The sequence below is a fragment of the Chiloscyllium plagiosum genome, chromosome 3 (genome assembly GCF_004010195.1).
Source record: "Chiloscyllium plagiosum isolate BGI_BamShark_2017 chromosome 3, ASM401019v2, whole genome shotgun sequence".
In the NCBI taxonomy this organism is placed as follows: domain Eukaryota; kingdom Metazoa; phylum Chordata; class Chondrichthyes; order Orectolobiformes; family Hemiscylliidae; genus Chiloscyllium; species Chiloscyllium plagiosum.
Window position 1 is genome coordinate 114,130,296 of NC_057712.1, and position 19,115 is coordinate 114,149,410.

Below are 19,115 nucleotides of genomic sequence, written 5' to 3' on the forward strand. Positions count from 1 at the left end.
TAATAATCTAGTGATAATCGCAATAGGCCATCACCTCCCCATTTCAGTCCTCTGTGAGATTCAAAATTACTCTTCTGTTAAAAGAAAGCAAATGCTTCAAATCAAAAATATGAAAGATGTGCAACAATGAACATGTTCCATATGAAGCCTGGAAATGGTTGTGGAGAGCGATTTGATCCTTGTTTCAGACTGATGTCCTTTCATCAGAATTGTTCATTTGTCTCCAGCCTATCCTCTCGCTCTTGTGTTTGAAATTAATTCCAAACTTTCTTTGTTACTTAATTGCTGAACAACTGAATATACAACACTTAACAAAGAAATATTCATTATCCAGTCTTCAGTGCCCCTTAGGGACACCTGCTTGTGCAAATAGGAATCCTTCACCTAACATCTGTTCCCTGCAGGATTGCACCAAAACCTGCCACCCTACCAATGCTCCATTAATTCAGATGCACCCGAGTGTTTTTATGAACTTTCATTGTTGATTTTTTTTCTCTATTTCATAATTATGACTGCTAAGAAATTGATGGTCTCACAATGGTACAAGATGGGACTGTCAAATTAAGAGCTTTCTGTAGTACTCCTTTGAAAGTCTGGCCAGACAGCGATCATTAATTAATGTCAAAATGTCTTTGAATTTTCTAACTGCACAGATACAAATCAGAGAGTTATTTATTTATTTTTGAAAGTTATGAAGTATTAGATTATCTAATAATAGATTACATTGCAATTGTATCAGTGACTAGTACTTGATAAGAAACATTATTCAGGACATCAGAAAACAATTTAACGGAAAGGCATTAAAAAGATAAGAAGGTTCAATTCTTGCTTCAGGCAACTGTTTGTGTGGAGTTTCACATTCTCCCTGTGTCTGTGTGGGTTTTCTCCCATAGTCCAAACAAAATGTGCAGGTTAGGTGAATTGGTCATGCTAAATTGCCCCTAGTGTTAGGTGAAGGGGTAAACATAGGGGAATGCTCTTTGGAGGGTCGGTGTGGACGTGTTGGGCCGAAGCGCCTGTTTGCACACTGTAAGTAATCTATTCTAAAATACTTACACATGCACACACACCCTCCAAGTTTTGGAAAAAAAATGTTAACATCAGTAGGATGTTAATGTAAAGGTACCTTGGTCAACTAATTAATGATAGATTGTTGAAATATTGATCCACAACCAAACCTAGTTCGCATACAAACTGTTGGCACTGTGTTGTTTTACCTCCTGGATCACTTTGGACACTCTTTCGGAACCCTCCACTAATGATGATGAAGCCTTTCAACTCACACATCTTGATAAGAAGATTTATTTTACACCTACAAACTGGGTCTTGTTACCTCTGTCTGAGAGTATTGCAGACTCAGTGATTCCATGTCCAGTCAACGATATTCTGAATCAACTTTTCAGATTATATACCTTCACAACAATACCAAGGTGGACTACGTGGCTAAAGTCAAAGCTGCCATTGGGACTTCCCATCAAATAAAAAGAGTTAAAAAATTATGGATACATCAACAGCCATTGCGACTGTGCATCGATTTAAGGATGATTTCTACTCGGGGTCATAACTTTCTGCCCTGGGTCTTTACAGGACTAGGTCAGATTGGGATATCTAGTTGGCATGGACAAGTTGGACCGAAGGGTCCGTTTCCATGCTGTATGATTCTCTGACTCTATATGTCTGATCAGGCTGATTCCTGGCCACATATTTTTGGGCACATGACACAAGATGACCAATGAGATTGCGGGGCCTCGAGTGTCAGATATTTTTCCAACTTTGCTTCCATCCGCCTCATCAGTAAGACATTTGAACACAAAGCATGATGCACCTTGATGGACCCATTGCCACAATTTTGAATGGTTGGAAGAAATCCACCCCACCCCCCAACATCCCCGTAATTAATGTCAATGCTGCTGTATTTCAAGGGGAAACTTCAGAGTATCTTTGAAGCACTTTCTTTGTACATCCTGGAATTCTGATGCTGATCATTTGAGAGTTGAGAAAACAGGAACTGACAGGGGAGAGTCTTTTCCATCAGCTGGACGCAGTGGCCAGTTAATTGAAGTTGATTTTCCCAGAATGCTTATGAAGCTGGTTTCAGGAAGGACACTGGTGTTTTCTTGATGGTGATCCCAATTAATCCAGAAGTGGAGGCACAGATAAGGGAATTTTTTGAGCATCCTTATAGCACTGATACAAGGTCCAGATCTCACTGTAGTCTGTTGATAACAACTGCTGTGTACTTTGGGATTTCATGACTTATGGAGGTATCTGTTTTCAAATACTTATTTCTGTAGGTTATAAAAGGTAAGATGGTACAATTGATCTGACCTGGGTCTTCTCATCAGTGATGGTGTTTTGAGAGATGTAACTTCCCAGCTACAGAAGATGCCCAACATACCTCAGAATCCCTCCTTCAACATTTGTGGGCAGTGCAATATTTGATGACCAGGTTTGGATTAATAGTTAGGCTTTGTTTTGGAGACATTCAAGTGTAGGCCATGTTTCTTGTGTGCAGAATTGAAGAGATCATGAGTGGTTTACAAACCTGATGCAGAGTGGGCAGTCAGCCAGACATTGTACTTCTTGTATGTCTTTGGTGCCTATTTAGTTTTGGCACAGAGGTAACTGAGGTTAAAGAGTTTTCTATCTGGTTGGTGTTTAACATTGGCAGTTAATCTTTGATAGTATGGAAGCTATCACACATATCCAGGTCCAGATTTTGCAGGCAGGAGTCACTCAAAATACTTCCTGTTGTACAATCGTGAACTGTCTTCAGTTACTTTATCAATGACCTTGCCCCCATATTAAGGTGGGAAGTTGGAGATTCACTGATGATTGCACAATGTTCAGCACCATTTGCAACTGATCAGATTCAGAAGCAGTCCATAATCATAAGCAGCGAGACTTGGACAACATTCAAAAGTAGCTGATAAATGGCAAGTAACATTTGCAACTGCCAGACCATCTCTAACAAATGCCAGACCGCTTCTAACAAGAGAAAATCGAACCATTGCCTGTGATGTTTAATAGCATTGCTTGTGATGTGCTGAATTCCTTGGCTATTAACAACCTGGCAGTTACTGTGGACCCGAGATTGAACTGGACTCACCATATAAATATAGTGGCCCAAGAGCAGGTCGGAGGTTAGGAGTTCTGCTGTAAATAACTCACCTCTGACTCTCGTAGCTTGTCCACCATGCACAAGGCGCAAATCAGGAGTTGATGGGATGTCCTCCATTTGCAGAGATGAATGTATGAATCAGGAGCAGGAATAGGCCATTCAGCCCCTCAAACCTGCTTTGCCATTCAGTGAGATCATAGAGTCATACTGCACAGAAACAGACCTTTCGGTCCAACCAGTCCATGCCGAACATAATCCCAAACTAAACTAGTCCCACTTCCCGGTTCCTGGCCCATATCCCTCCAAACCTTTCCTAACCATGTACTTATCCAAACATCTTTATCACCTTACTTTAACCTCAAATCTGTATCACCTACCTATGATAACCTTTCACAAGATTTGACCTGCTCAAAAGTAACCAAGGACTGTGTTTCCATTATCTTAACGGGTGCTCCAATAACTCTCAAGAATCTTGACATCATCCAGGACAAAGCAGTCTGATCAACAGGCACCCAACCCACCACCTAAAACTTTCATTGTGCAAATGCATGGCAGATAGAGTCATAGAGATGTATAGCACAGAAACAGACCCTTCGATCTAACACATCCATGCTGACCAGATATCCTAGATAAATCTAATCCCATTTGCAAGCATTTGGCCCATATCCCTTTAAATCCTTCCCATTCATATATCCATCCAGATGCCTTTTAAATATTGTAATTGTAATTGTTGTATAAATGTGAGGATATCCACTTTGGTAGCAAAATTGTGGAAGTAGATTATGATCTGGATGGTGACACATTGGTAAAGTCAGAGGAACAATGAGACTTAGATGTCCTTGTATGCCAATTGCTGAAAGTAAGCATGCAGCTGAAGCTTGTAGTGAAGAAGGTAAATGTTATGTCAGCCTTTATAGCAAAAGCATTCAAATACAGGAGCAGGGATGTCTTGCCGCAATTGTACAGGCCTTGGTGACACCAATACTGGGTGCAGTTTTGGTCTCCTTACCTGAGGAAGGATGTTCTGGCTATGAAGGGAATGCAACAAAAATTTACTGGACTGATATCTGGGCTGGAAAGACTGCTGTATGAAGCAAGAATGGACCAATTAATACTATTAATTAGTTCTGGAGGAGGATCAATGGACTTGAAACACTAACTCTGTTTTCTCGCCATTGCCGCCAGATATGTGGAGTCTCACTAGCAATTTCTATTTTTTTTCAATTAGGACTATATTCACTGGAGTTCAGCAGAATGAGGGTAAACGTATAGAATTTGAACAGAACTAGACAGGATCAATATAGGAAGGATGCTCCCAATGAGTAATAAATCCAGAACCGGGGTAAAGTCTAAGAAGGTGGGTAGGCCATTTTGGACTGCTGAGATGAGGAGAGATTTCTTTACCCAGAGAGTAGTGAGCCTGTGAAATTCTCTGGCACAGAGATAACAGTTGAGGCCAAAACATTGAATCTTTTCAAGAAAGAGTGAGATATTGTTCTTGGGTATAAGGGGATCAAGAGTACAGGGAGAAAGAGGAACAGGGTACTGAATTTGATTATCAGTTATGAATATATTGAATGGTGGAGCAGGGTTCAAAAGGCAGAAGGGCCCACTCCTGCATCTATGTTTAGTGCTTCTGAATTCCTCCACCAGCACACATTGGCAGCAGCATGAACCATTTACAATGCACTGTAGCAACTCAGCAAGTTTCCTTTGCCTGCACCTTCCAAAGCCATAACTTCCACAATATGGAAGAACAAGGGTAGCAGATGCTTGGGAACATCACCAACTACAATTTCCCCTCCAAGCCACTCACCATCCTGACATGGAAATATATCCGTGGGCGGGCACGGTGGCACAGTGGTTAGCACTGCTGCCTCACAGCGCCAGCGACCTGGGTTCAATTCCCGCCTCAGGTGACTGCCTGTGTGGAGTTTGCACGTTCTCCCCGTGTCTGCGTGGGTTTCCTCTGGGTGCTCTGGTTTCCTCCCACAGTCCAAAAGATGTGCAGGTCAGGTGAATTGGCCATGCTAAATTGTCCGTAGTGTTAGGTAAGGGGTAAATGTAGGGGTAGGGGAGTGGTTTGCGCTTCGGCAGGTCGGTGTGGACTTGTTGGGCCGAAGGGCCTGTTTCCACACTGTAAAGTAATCTAATCACTGTTCCTTTGACGTTGCCTGATCAAAATCTTGAAACACTCTCCAAACACGACATTGTGAGCACTACAGTATTCCAAAGACGTGACCACACTATCTACTCCACTAATCAGGGCGAGGGCAAGAAATGCTGTTTAACCAGTGGCAGCCATGTCCCATGAATAACTTGTAAAAGTTGCAGGTAAGTTTCTTGCATGTCCATCATTTGAACACAATCCACAGAGATACACAAGCATGAGAAAAATGCAGAGATTTTGAAGGTTGTAGGGCTGAGAGAAACTACCAAATACAGAGGGTGATGATTATAGAATAAGAGAGATATAGAATCCCTACAGTGTGGAAACAGGCCCTTCATCCCAACAAGTCCACACCAACCCTCTGAAGAGTAAGCCACCCAGATCCATTCCCCTACTGCTCTCACTTACCCCAGACTAACATACCTAACCTACATATCCAGAACACTATAGGCCAACTCATCTGACCTGCACATCTTTGGACCAGAGCACCTGGAGGAAACCCACGCAGACACAGGGAAAATGTGCAAACTTCATACAGACAGTCACCTGAGGCAGGAATCAAACCTAGGTCCCTGGCACTGTGCAGCAACAGTGCAAACCACTCATGCCACCCCAGTGATTTGAATGACTCAAATGAAGCAGCAAACAGAGAGCACTGAAAAGAGCAAAATATGAGAAAATGCTTAGAAAAGAGAATTAGGAAACAGGAAAAGACATTGCAGACAGGGTTTCTCACTTCACCAGCAGAGAAAATAGAAATGCAGAGTGTTTATTTTTAAAATTGACAGACTAGACTACAGGGTACCATTGCAAAAAGTTACAGAAAGCTAACATAAAGATCTGATATATAGCTGGGGGGCAAACTGCAATATTAGCCTTTATGCGAGGGTGTTGGAATGTAAGGTGATGGAATTTTTGGCGCAGTCAAATTGGGATTTAGTGAGACAGCAGCTGGAATACTTTGTACAGTTTTGTTGACATACATAAGGAAGAGTTGACTTATCTTAGAATGGTGACAGTAAAAAGATTCACTGCATTGAATCCTGGGGGCAAGGATTGTCCTCTGAGGAGATATTGAACAGTATGCACCTACATTCACTGGAGTTTAGAAAAGTAAAAGAAAAATTATTTCATTGTATAAAGTTATCAGAGGCTTTGACAAGGCAGGGTGGAACTGGAAATCGGGGTCATTTGCTTAGGACAACAGTCAGCTTTTCTGGACTGAGCTGGGGAAAAACATCTTCACTCAGAGAGCTATGAGTATTGGACAAATTCTACCTCAGAGGGTTTTGAATACTCACGTTTTGAGTATTTTATAGCTGAATTCAATAATTTTCAGACAGTGATGAAATCAAGGGAAATGGAAGTGAACTGGGAGGTGGACCTGAGGTAGAGAATCTGCTGTGATACTGAATGATGGACTGCTTAGCTGGGCTGAATTGCCTATTCCTGCTCCTATTTCTTATTATGTCAGTCCTGTTGGCTTGTTAAAGCATATCTCCATTCTGCCTCCAGTTATCATCCCACCATTCCCTCCGACCTTAAGGGTAATGAGTCACGCTGTGGGCACAGGAGAAGGAGCTTGGACATGCTTCTGATAGTTGTCCATAGTGTCCGTTCTCCACCTGTACAACTAGAGAAACAATATCATCGTACTATTCCATCGGATAGGAAATGTGTGGTGGTGGGTGGGAGGAGACAATGGTCGGGTTGCTGAGTCTGGCCAGTCCTGGGACCATTATTACCTCCAGTGGATTGTGTGGTGGTTGGTTGGAGGGGAGGGGTGTATTGGGGGAGGAAGGATGGTCCTATGGATATAGGTTGAGCAATTTATTGCAGATGCTGGAATCTATACTGAAAACAACAAATGCTGGAGATCACGGCCGGTCAGACAGCATCCATGGAGAGAAAACAAGCTAAAGTTTCGAGTCGAGATGACTCAACTCCAATGAAGAATCAGCTAGATTTGAAATGTTATATTGCTCTCTCTCCATGCATGATCTCCAGGATTTGTTGTTTTTGGTACCATGGTGCTGAATGTGGAGTCAGAGACTTGAGATGGGCAAGGAGTGTGAAGTACAGCTACGGAGTGGATAGACAGATACCTTCCTCTAGTATAAAGTCAGAAGTCACATGACACCAGGTTATAGTCCAACAGGTTTATTTGAAATCATAAGCTTTCGGAGTGTAGCCCCTTCATCGGGTCAAGTGAGAGAAATACATAGGCAGAGAATTTATAGGCAGAGAGATCATGGGCAAAAAGATCGAAAGATCATACAAATGGTGTGAGTGGAGTGTCGAATAATAGGTCTCTGCAAGTGATCAAAAGTGTCAGATGGCGTGAGTAAAGTGGCAACAGCTTAAAAACAAGTGAAAGGATGATCTATAATCCGATTAATGAGGCAGAGAGATAATTATAAAAAAAAAGTGAGGTGGTGCTGAAGATAAACCAAATAACTGAAATAACATGATAGGTTTTAGAGTCACATGCCAAGGGTCTAACCAAAGTAATAAGTAATCCAAAATTGTACAAACTTATTAAGGTAGCAAGATCATACAATTTATCAAGCCGATGGCATTAAAACAGGACAGTGAGGAAGATTTTACAGATGCAGAAATGTGGTGTGATTGCAGATGGAGCGACATGAACCCAAGATCGCGGTTGAGGCTGCCTTCATGGGTATAGAACTTGGCTATCAGTTCCCGCTGGTGCTTATTCTAAAATGGGAGGCTGAATGTCCTTGACCTCCTGTGGTCCAAAAGAGGGAATGGGCGTGGAGAAGCTTGCCGCGCCCCCTGATTGTGATGGGCAGGCAGAACAGCCAATAGGATAAAGGAGAGAGCAAAGGGCGTGTCCAATTATTGCTGGGCGATGGAGAGGCCACGCCCAGAAGTTGTAACCATTTAAGAATGAGTCCAAGGTAAACGTTGCCAGATACTGGCTGTAGTGTTACTATTTAATCAGAGGGGAGGAAGATAAGAGAGGGAACGGATTTATCTTACAGCGTGTGCTCGGAACTGGTACGAACACACAAAAGAAGGGAAGTTTGCCACGCAAAGCATTTATTAATTTTATTTTTTCCAGCTTTGTTGTTGGGAAGGGTCGATAGCCGGATGGTCTTTGATCTGCAGACGGGACGGTAGTGAGAGATGACAGGAAGGGACCCGAACGCCGACCCTGTGGAGTCAGGGCAGCAGGAGTCGTTGGAGGGGGAGGGGGAGCTGCGGGATAGCAGCAGCAATGTGAGCCCACTCAGCCGCCAGAAGGAGCCTCTCAACGGGGAGGCGAGTGTGGCTGACGAGGAGTGCAAGCTGCAGGCGGGCTCAGGGGATGGCGACCATTGCCCTGAGCAAGCCTCTGAGCACCCAGGCAGTGCTCTCCCCCCACCCCCTGGACCCTTCGTGCCCCCTGAGGGGGGCTGGGGCTGGGTGGTGATGTTCGCCTCCATGTGGTGTAACGGCTCGGTGTTTGGCATCCAGAACGCTTTCGGGCTCCTCTTCCTGTCCCTGCTGGAAAACTTCGGCGACCCGAACGACAAGCATCTGCGCTTTAAGACAGGTAAGCCCCAGGCTCTGAGCAGATGGCACTTTGGAGACTGAACTGAAACCATAAGCTAGGCCCCGGATCCAAGCTGCAAGCTCTGCCTCCTCCACCTTCACTTACCATTTGATAAAACCGCGGAAATGTTTCAATGTAAGGAAAATGTGCAACAATACATTTATTTTTCTGTTTCCGTCCTTCCTTGTCCATTCGCCCCAATAGTTCCATTTTTAGTCCCATCTTTTGGACAAGTTCCCAGATGAGGGGGAGACAAGCAGTAAAACTTGTGTGTGACACATACTGGTCCGACTTGTTTTGTGTACCTCTGAATAGTGATCCGGAACGTTCCTCTCCAAGTACAGGTATTGCTGATAGTTATATTTAAAAGCTTTTATTTTCTGTTCTGTTGTTCAACCAATGTCCCAGTTGCTTTGTCAGGCCAAAGATCCCCAGGTACAGTGTTAACCACCAAAGCCGTTAAAACTGGCATCCAAGCCACTGCGCTTTTCCAGCAACCCCTGGATGCTGCCTGACCTGCTGCGCTTTTCCAGCAACACATTTTCAACTATTATCCTGTAGTCAAAATCACAAAAACAGATTTACTGATCATCATATTGCTGTTTGTGGGAGCTTGCTGTGTCCAAATTGGGTTGCCTGTTTCCTGCACTACCACAGGGCTACACTTTGAAAATCCTTCATTGGTTGTAAGGTGCTTTTTGAAACTTGTGTTCTTGAATTGTGTGCAGGAGCATAGAGTCCTGGGTGTTTTCGTACACAAGTCATTTTCATGCAGAACAGAAAGAACTGTAAAAAAGCATACAGTATTCTAGGTTTTGTAAATTGTGGCATAGAGTACATGTTATGATGAACTTATGTGAGACCTCCGTTGGAGTATTGTGTACAGTTCTGAGTGCAGTATTATAGGACAGATGTGAACACATTGGAGAGAGAGCAGAAGAGATAACAAATCTTACTAAACAAGTATTTTGCATCAGTGTTTACTCTGGAGAAGGATATGGAAGATAGAGAACTTGGGGAGATAAATAGTGATATCTTGAAAAATGTTCAAAATACAGAGGAGGAGTTGCTGGATGTCTTAAAATGCATTAAAGATGGCTAAATCCCCAGGACCTGATCAGGTGTACCTGAGAACTTTGTGGGAAGCTAGGAAAATGATTGCTGGGCCCCTTGCTGAGACATTTGTATCATCGATAGTCACAGGTGAGGTGCCTGAAGACTGGAGGTTGGCTAACGTGGTGACACTGTTTAAGAAAGGTGGTAAGGACAAACCAGGGAACTATAGACTGGTATGCCTGTCATTGGTGGTAGGCAAGTTGTTGGAGGGAATCCTTAGGGACAGGGTTTATATGTATTTGGAAAGACAAGGACTGATTACAGATAGTCAACATGGCTTTGTGTGTGGGAAATCATGTCTCTCAAACTTGATTGAGTTTTTTGAAGAAGTAACGAAGAGGACATGAGGGCAGAGTGGTGGACGTGATCTATATAGACCAGTAAGGCTTTCTACAAGGTGCCTCATGGTAGACTGGTTAGCAAGGTTAGATCACATGGAATACGTGGAGAACTAGATATTTGAATGCACAACTGGCTCGAAATTTGATTGCTTTTCAAACTCTAGGCTAGTGACTGGTGGTATACCACAAGGATCGGTGCTGGATCCACTGCTTTTTGTCATTTTGTACAAATTAGTTGGATGTGAACATCGGAGGAATAGTTAATAAGTTTGCAGATGGCACCAAAATTGGAGGTGTAGTGGACAGTGAAGAAGGTTACCTCAGTACAACAGGATCTTGATCAGATGGGCTAATGGACTAAGGAGTGGCAGGTGGACCTTAGTTTAGATAAATATGAAGTACTGCATTTTGGCAAGGCAAATCAGGCAAAACTTGTACATTTAATAGTAAGGTCCTGGGGAGTGTTGCTGAACAGAGATCTTGGAATGCAGGTTCATAGCTCCTTGAAAGTGGAGTTGCAGGTAGATAGGATGGTGAAGAAGGCATTTGGTATGCTTTCCGTTGTAGGTCAGTGCATTGATTGTAGAAGTTGCGAGCACATGTTGCAGCTGTACAGGACATTGGTTAGGCCACTTTTGGAATACTGTGTGCAATTTGGTCTCCCTGCTATAGGAAAGATGTTGTGGACCCTTTCAGGTTTCAGAAAATATTTACAAGGATGTTGCCAGGGTTAAAGGTTTTGAGCTATAGGGAGAGACTAAGTAGGCTGGGGCTATTTTTCCTAGAGCATCAGAGGCTGAGGGATGACCTTCTAGGAGTTCACAAAATCATGTGTGACATAGATAGACAAGGTCTTTTCCCTAGGGTAGGGGAGTCCAAAACTAGAGGGCATAGGTTTAAGATGAGAAGGAAAAGATTTAGAAAGGTGTGGCAACACTTTCTTACAAAGGGTGGTGTGTGTGTGTGTGTGGAATGAGCTGCCAGAGGAAGTGGTGGAGACTAGTGCAATTGCAATATTTAAAAGGCATCTGGATAGACATATGAATAGGAAGGGTTTACAGCAACATGGGCCAAATGTTGGCAAATGGGATTAGATTCATTTAGAATATCTAATCAGCATGGGCGAGTTGGATCGAAGGGTTGGTTTCCATGCTGTACAGCTCTAGGACTCTGTGTTTACAAGAACAGTTCAATGTTGAGACATTTCAATTATGAGGAAATATTAAAGAAGTCAGAACTGTTTGTTTTTTCTGGGAAAGGAGATTTGATTGAATTTTTCAAAATCATGAGGGTCTGCACAGTGTGACTGGAGAGAAACTTTTCCTACTCTTCAACAGTGACAGCCAGAGGGCATAATTTTTGTGTCTTCAAAAGAAAGAAATGCAAGTGAGGAGAAACTTATTTACATAGCAAGGTGTTAGGGTTTAGAATGCATCACCTGGAAACTTGGAGAAAGCAGTTTCAATTGAGGTGTTAAAGAACCAATGTTTCTTTCTTTAAATAATCATGCAAAGTGCAGGGTTATGTGGAACAGGCATAAGATTGTCACTAAGTTAAAATGCACATAGACCCCATTCAAACATGATCGTCAAAATGGCCTCATGCTGCATTAACAATTCTGTAGACCTACATTTTGAATCCCTTTTATTATTTTAACTATCTAGATTAAATCTCCTGTTAAACCTCTAAACTTGAGGGAATACTAACCATGATTTTGCAGTGCTTAACATGTTGGCATTATAGTGCTGTTTCTACTACTTTTGCACACATTCATTTTGGAAGAATAATGTTTGCTTAAAATGCCTAGCAATGGCCTTTGTATATGGACATTCACCAATTTAAAAATTCTACTTGAAGTCATTTTAATGTAGTATCCTTACACCAGTGTCCATTAATTCCACTTCAGCTGGAATACAGTCTGGAACTTGCATGGACTGTGTATGGTTTTGTTACTTTTTCAAATGTATTCAAGTGATATGGGCATCACTGGCTGAGCCAGCATTTATTGCAAACCTCCAACATCTCCACTGCTGACCATTTTCATGTTTGAGAGAAAGTCATTGATGAAGCAGTTAAAATAGTTGGGCCTAGGACACTACCCTGAGGATCCTGTGTGGGTATGTCGTGGAGCTGAGATCATTCACCTCCAACAACCACAGCCATTTTTCTTTGTATCACACTTGATTCCAACCAGCAGAGAATTTTCCTGCTGATTCTTATTGACTGCATTTCTGCTCAGGCTCCTTAATGCCACATTTGATCAAATGTGACCTTGGTGCCAAGGGCAGTCACTCTCACCTCACCTCACCCACCTAGCTGGGCAAACTCTGACATCAACACTGCTTAATGTTAATTCTTTATATAGAAAATTCTCTTAAGCTTGCAATATAGCTTGGCCACAATTGTTTGGAAGTGGTAATGGTGATGAATGATGCTGACACAGCTCAAACCTGTAACTGCATTGGCATTTTTAAAATCACATAGTTGTCTTCACTTCTGTCTGATTCTTCTGTGCCAGCTCTTTGAAACATCTAACCAATTATCCACAGTACTCAGCTCCTCCCCAAACACAGACGCACATCTTGCAAATAGTTATCCAACTCTCTATTAAAAAAATAAAGATGTTTGCACCACCACTTCAGGGAACATATTTAAAAATAGTCTCCTCACTGCTGCTACTTCCAATTTACGTTCTCTATCATCCCTGCTATCAGTAGAAACAGTTTCTCTTTATTTATGTTATCAAAACACTTTGTAATCTTGAACACTTCTTATTTGATCTTAACAGTGTCAATATTTTTTGTGTACATGATCTTTTTTAAGAAGCTTTCCCAAAAATTTGGATAAGGCTCCAGCTTGCAACTGAACACCATAATTTAACTCTGTAAACTAAGCCATGTTTGCAAATAACAGTTATAGTCTGGCAAGGCTGACCATAAGATTTGTTCTGGTGTTTTAAAAATGATCTGCACTTTGATCTAACTAGTCCTGTGAATCTATAATTGGACATACACAAGACAGTATCTTTAGTAACAAAAATGCAATCCTTGCGCTTTTAATTCTTGTAGGTTGTAACTTCTAGCCATTGGTGCTGTCCTCAGGGTACTTTGACTCTTTAGGTTGCCAGTTTGTAAAGAAAGTCACTCCTGTGGTCTCTATAATGCACTTTAAGAATGCAGGTAACTTTAGCAGCAGGTTACCAGACTGAAATAAACCTCTGAGTCAGGTCACGCACACACTTTCATCTTCTGCTGTGGTCCGATTTTCAGCAAAAGCACAGGCGTGCAGAAAAGTTGGATTCTGTCTTTTCTGAACCAAGATGAAATGGGTGGAGTTCCCAAATCGTTTGTCGTGAGGTTTTCACTTTTCAGGCAAAGTTAAGGCCAGGTCTGTCTCATTTCCCTCTGCAGCATTTGTGGTATGGATCAGGATATAAACAATGGCTTTTCAGGTATTGAGATGTCATCACGTACACAACCCTGCTGCATCACCTGTAAAGTAAACTGGTTGCCACAAATATAATTGTCTTGCTCAGCTGGCTGCCTCGCACTTACTTATTTGTGAATATAGGGACAGCGGGGGGGGGTGAAAGATCCGCTACAATCCTATTGGGTGGGGAAGCAGAATGATGGAGCTGAATGACCTACTTTTTCTTGCATTCCTATGTGTTATTTGTATTTTGATGTTGGATGTTGTAATAGCCTAAAGGTGTTCAACTACTGCTTGTAGAAGTAGGTAAAATACCCTTTCTTCAATGGCTGTGATGCCTCTCCTGTGTTTGCATGGAGATAAATGTTGGCAAATATAGGGAAGTGGTGTGGGGAGTTGTGAAGTCCAAGTCAAACGTTTAGTTGTGCGAAAGGATGAAAAGCAAGAGAGCAAGGTGGTTAAAAAAATAGCTATTGTCAGTCAGTTATGAGTTTATTGAATGGTGAGGTAACTGTGAACAGCTGATTTATTCATACATGAGGAATAAGTGAGTGATCAGGGAGAAGGTAGGGCTGATCAGGGATAGCGGAGGGAACTAGTGCGTGGAGTCTGAGCAGATAGGGGAAGCCCTCAATGAGTTCTTTGCTTCGGTTTTAAGGAAGGGCACCTCATTGTGAATGAAAACTTTGAGGAGCTGTGATGCAAGCTTGAACAGATCAAGATTGATGAAGTTGATGTGTTGGAAATTTTGGAAAACATTTAAGATTGATAAGTCCCCAGGGCCAGACCAGATTTATCCTAGGCTGCTCCGGGAAGTGAGAAAGGAGGTTGCTAAGCCGCTGGCAAGGATCTTTGCCTCCTCACTCTCCACGGGAGGATTGGAAGGAGGTGAATGTTGTCTTTGCAAGAAGAGTAATAGGGAAATCCTTGGCAATTACAGACCAGTCAGTCTTATGTCTGTGGTTAGCAAAGTTTTGAAAAGAATTCTGAGGGATAGGATTTATGACTATTTGGCAAAGCATAGTGTGATTAAAGGCAGTCAGCATGGCTTTGTGAGGGGCAGGTCATGCCATGCCTCTCAAACCTTATTGAGTTCTTTGAGGAGGTGACAAGACAGGTTGTCGACGACGGTTGAGCAGTGGATGTGGTGTATATGGACTTCAGCAAGGCATTTGATAGGGTTCCCCATGTTAGGCTCATTCATAAAGTCAGGAAGTATGGGATGCAGGGAGATTTGGCTACCTGGAGTCAGAATTGGCTGGCTGACAGAAGGCAGAGAGTGGTTGTAGATGGAAAGTATCCTGCCTGGAGGTTAGTTTTGAATGGGTCCTGTAGGGCTCTGTTCATGGGCCTCAGCTCTTTGTAGTTGTTATAAATGACTTGGATGAGGAGGTTGAGGGGCGGGTCAGTAAACTTGCAGATGACACAAACAAAGGTTGGAGGTGTCATCGATAGCATAGAGGGCTATTGCAGGCTGCAGCGTGACATAGACAGGATGCAGAGCTGGGCTGAGAAATGGCAGATGGAGTTCAACCTGGATGAATGGGAAGTGATGCATTTTGGAGGTTGAACTTGAATACTGAATAGAGGATTAATGACAGGATTCTTGGCAGTGGGGAGGAATAGAGGGATCTGGGTGTGAAAGTACATAGATCCATCAAAGTTGCCACCCAAGTGGATAGGGTTGTTAAGAAAGCAATATGGTGTTTTGGCTTTTGATTAACAGGGGAATCGAGTTTAAGAGCTGCAAGGTTTTGCTACAGCTCTACAAGTCCCTGGTGAGATCGTACTTGGAAAATTGTGTCCAGTTCTGATCGCCCTACTATAGGAAAGATACAAAGGCTTTGGAGAGGGTGCAAAGAAGGTTTACCAGGATGCTGCCGGGACTGGAGGGCTTGCCTTATGAAGAAAGGTTGAATAAGCTTGGACTTTCCTCTCTGGATAGAAGGAGGAAGAGAGGAGACCTGACCGAGGTATACAAGATAATGAGAGGAATCGATAAAGTCAATAGCCAGACACTTTTCCCCAGGGCAGGACTGACTGGTATGATGGGTCATAGTTTTAAGATAATAGGAGAAAGGTATAGAGGAGACGTCAGAGGTAGGTTCTTTATGCAGAGAGTTGTGAATGCATGGAATGCGTTGCCAGTGGTGGTGGTGGAAGCAGAGTCATTAGGGATATTTAAGCGACTGCTGGACATGCACATGGATAGCAGTGAGTCGAGGGGTGCGTAGGTTAAGTTATTATATTTTACATTAGGATTAAACCTCGGCACAACATCGTGGGCCAAAGGGCCTGTTCTGTGCTGTACACTTCTTTGTTATACAAGAAAAGAATTTTCTTTGAGGTTGGCATGGTGGTGGTTCACTCATATATTTTGTTTTTATGTTATTAGGCCAAAATGTTGTGGTCTACTGTTATGGACTAGGCCAGACCACTCAAAACATTCTTAAGCAGGCAGCCCAGACCTAACTTTGCAATTTGTACAGAGAAAATTACCTGGATTAAGGTAGAGGTTTCAAAGACAAAACATTTATTCACAAAATTACACCATAAAACACAGAATAAAGAACTCCTACAGAGCTCAGTCTATCCAAATTAGACCTAAGAATGTTATTCTGAATATACACAACAGTCCCAATAAGCAAACTTCCTTTAAAACACAGTACAAAAAAGGATCAGATGCTTACAGGTTTAAGTTAGAAGGGCAGAAGAGTTTCCACACAGTTCACTGTTGAACACCCAACCAGTTCTGGACTGAACTAAACTGCCCAGCTGGAGAGCTGACCATTCCTTTCATTTACAGGTCACTTCTAACACATGACCACTTTGGACTGAAGTCTCCTCTGTTTATATGTAAACAAAAGGCCCCTCAAAATCCTTTACATCTCTGTACCAAATCAGTCTGATTGGAGCCCAGCCTGGTTTATTTCCCTTCTGAAAAAAATCAAGGACACAGTCTCCTTGAGCCAAGGAACAGCTTTTAGAAAAAAAGGACTAGCTTTGTGACAGTACCAAATAATTAGCTGGAATTGAAATTGTGGATAATTTTACTTTCTCTTTAGCTTTATTCCAAGTGTGGTCTAACTAATGCCTGGTATAGTTCTGGCCAAACTTCCTTATGTTTATACTCCATTTGAAATAAAAGCCAACATACCATTTACCTTCACTATTACACACTGAACTCGGATGCTAGCTTTAGGACTCCAAATGCATCTGTGCTGCAGCTTTCTACAGTATTTTTCCCAAACTAAATAATAATCAAGTCCTCTTTGTTTGCTAAAGTGCATTTTCTGACATTTTCTCACATTTATGTTTTATCTGTTAAGTTTTTGCCTGTCAATGTTTCCTCCTGTAGACGCCTTGTCTCATCCTTACTATTTGCTTTCTCACTTATTTTTGTCATCTGCAACTTTGGTAATAGTACATTCACTTCTGTGTTCCACGTCATTAATTTAAACTGTAAATGCTTGTGGCCCCAGCACCAATCCCTGTGGCACTTCACTGTTTACACATTGCCATTCTGAAAATACTCCCTTTATTTCCAACCCTCTTTCTGTATGAGTTAGGCAAACCTCTATCCATGCTTATGTATAACCCCCCAATATTGAGGGCACTTATCCTGTTGAGTAGCCTTGCATACTGTACCTTATTGAAATATCTTGCATCTACTAATTCCTATAACACACACCGCTTCACAAAGGCATGTCAAATATGGGAAATACCAGATACCTATTGTACATTTTTGTATGAATTATGCATTTAATATCTAAATGATCAGGTCACACCATTATAATAATCAGGAGTGTAACCCAATGGAAACCAAAAAAAATCACAAATGCTGTAAATCAGAAACCAAAACATAAATTGCTGGAAAAGCTTGACGGAAAGAGTTCTGATGAAGGGTCTCATGATCCGAAACATTGTGTTGTAACCCAGTGGTTCTGATGTTCTGTGTGTGGCATTATGTTAAAGTGGAGTTTCTCCAGTTTTGTGTTACGGCATGATACTCTGCAATCAGCAGTGCAAAATTCAGTTATATTTCTGCTATGTTATTTATTATTCATAATGTGTCTGTGTGTTTATTTGCCAGCATCCAGCCATTTAGCTATAGTATTACATTAGAGTTCAATCCTAAAATGAAATGATGATCTGAATGTACTCTAAGTTGACGGTAGAGGAATCTAATATCTGGTAGTTTCTATAATTTTCTAGGCTGGTGCCATTACGAAACAATTATATATTCTTGAGGTTATGATGGGAGATATATCTTATACACAGTGTATAATGTCTTGCATTTTTAGGTTTGAATTTCAAAGTAGTGGCTGATAGATGTGGCTCAGTTCTGCAGGAGATATTTTTCAAAGATCCAAGTCAATTTGGAAAATTGAGTTAAATGCATCAATTCTAAGAAAGTGACTGCAGTTGACTGGGAGAAACCCTGTAATTATGTTTATAACGTTTTAATTTATGACAGGCAGGGCAAACATATTGATGCAGTTAGTTGAATGTTGACTTGAGAACAGAAGCTTGAGAGCCTTAGTTCAGAAGAGAACAGATTTTCTTCTAGCAAGAGGACAGCGTTTTATTGTTCAGTTCAGTGGAGCTAGCCACTTCAGCAGTGATTGCTAGTCTGGGGAGTTTCCAAATCAGAAGAGTTTGGATATATTCAAGTTTTTAGAACTAAAAGAAGTCTATGCCATCAGAATTGAGGTTCATACTGGGAGACTTGGGAAGGAATCTAAAAACTGGTCTCCATTGTCCAAAGGAAAGAGAATAGAAAGCGTGAATGTAAGATTTAGAAAGGAATTATATTTCTCAAGATTGAGTCTCTCTAAAGATAATGTTGGTAAATTAGCTTAAACTTTTTTATTTGATGTTTTTATGATCTTTCTAACTGTTTTCTACATATATATCTTTGTTTACTTATTTTCTGTAATAAACTTGTGTTCTATTATTAAAGAATATCTGCAACCTTATGTGACTTCCCATCACGTGAACCAGCTGCAACTATTAAACATATCCTCTCAAAGGGGAAGCAGTAGTGTAATGATAATGACACTGGACTAGTAATCCACAATTCTGGATCAGTGGTGCTGGAAGAGCACAGTAATTCAGGCAGCATCTGACTAGCAGCAAAATCGGCTTTTCGGGCAAAAGCCCTTCATCAGGAATAAAGGCGCTTTAGGGAACATCTCCGAGACACCCGCACCAATCAACCAAACCGCCCCGAGTCCCAACATTTCAACTCCCCCTCCCACTCTGCCGAGGACATGAAGATCCTGGGCCTCCTTCACCGCCGCTCCCTCACCATCTGACGCCTGGAGGAAGAACGCCTCATCTTCCGCCTCGGAACACTTCAACCCCAGGGCATCAATG

General features: G+C 42.0%; 1 protein-coding gene across 3 annotated transcripts in view; it reads left to right on the plus strand.

Annotated features, from left to right (window-relative positions):
* Nucleotides 1–8,139: 8,139 nt before the first annotated feature.
* slc16a10 (solute carrier family 16 member 10) overlaps nt 8,140–19,115 on the plus strand; it is a 131,238-nt gene continuing 120,262 nt past the window's right edge. For 2 of the 3 annotated variants that reach the window (XM_043687148.1, XM_043687150.1), the window contains exon 1: nt 8,219–8,850. In XM_043687148.1, coding sequence (XP_043543083.1) covers nt 8,442–8,850 — 409 coding nt within the window. In that variant the 5' untranslated portion in view covers nt 8,219–8,441. The other variant, XM_043687149.1, reaches the window with a different exon arrangement.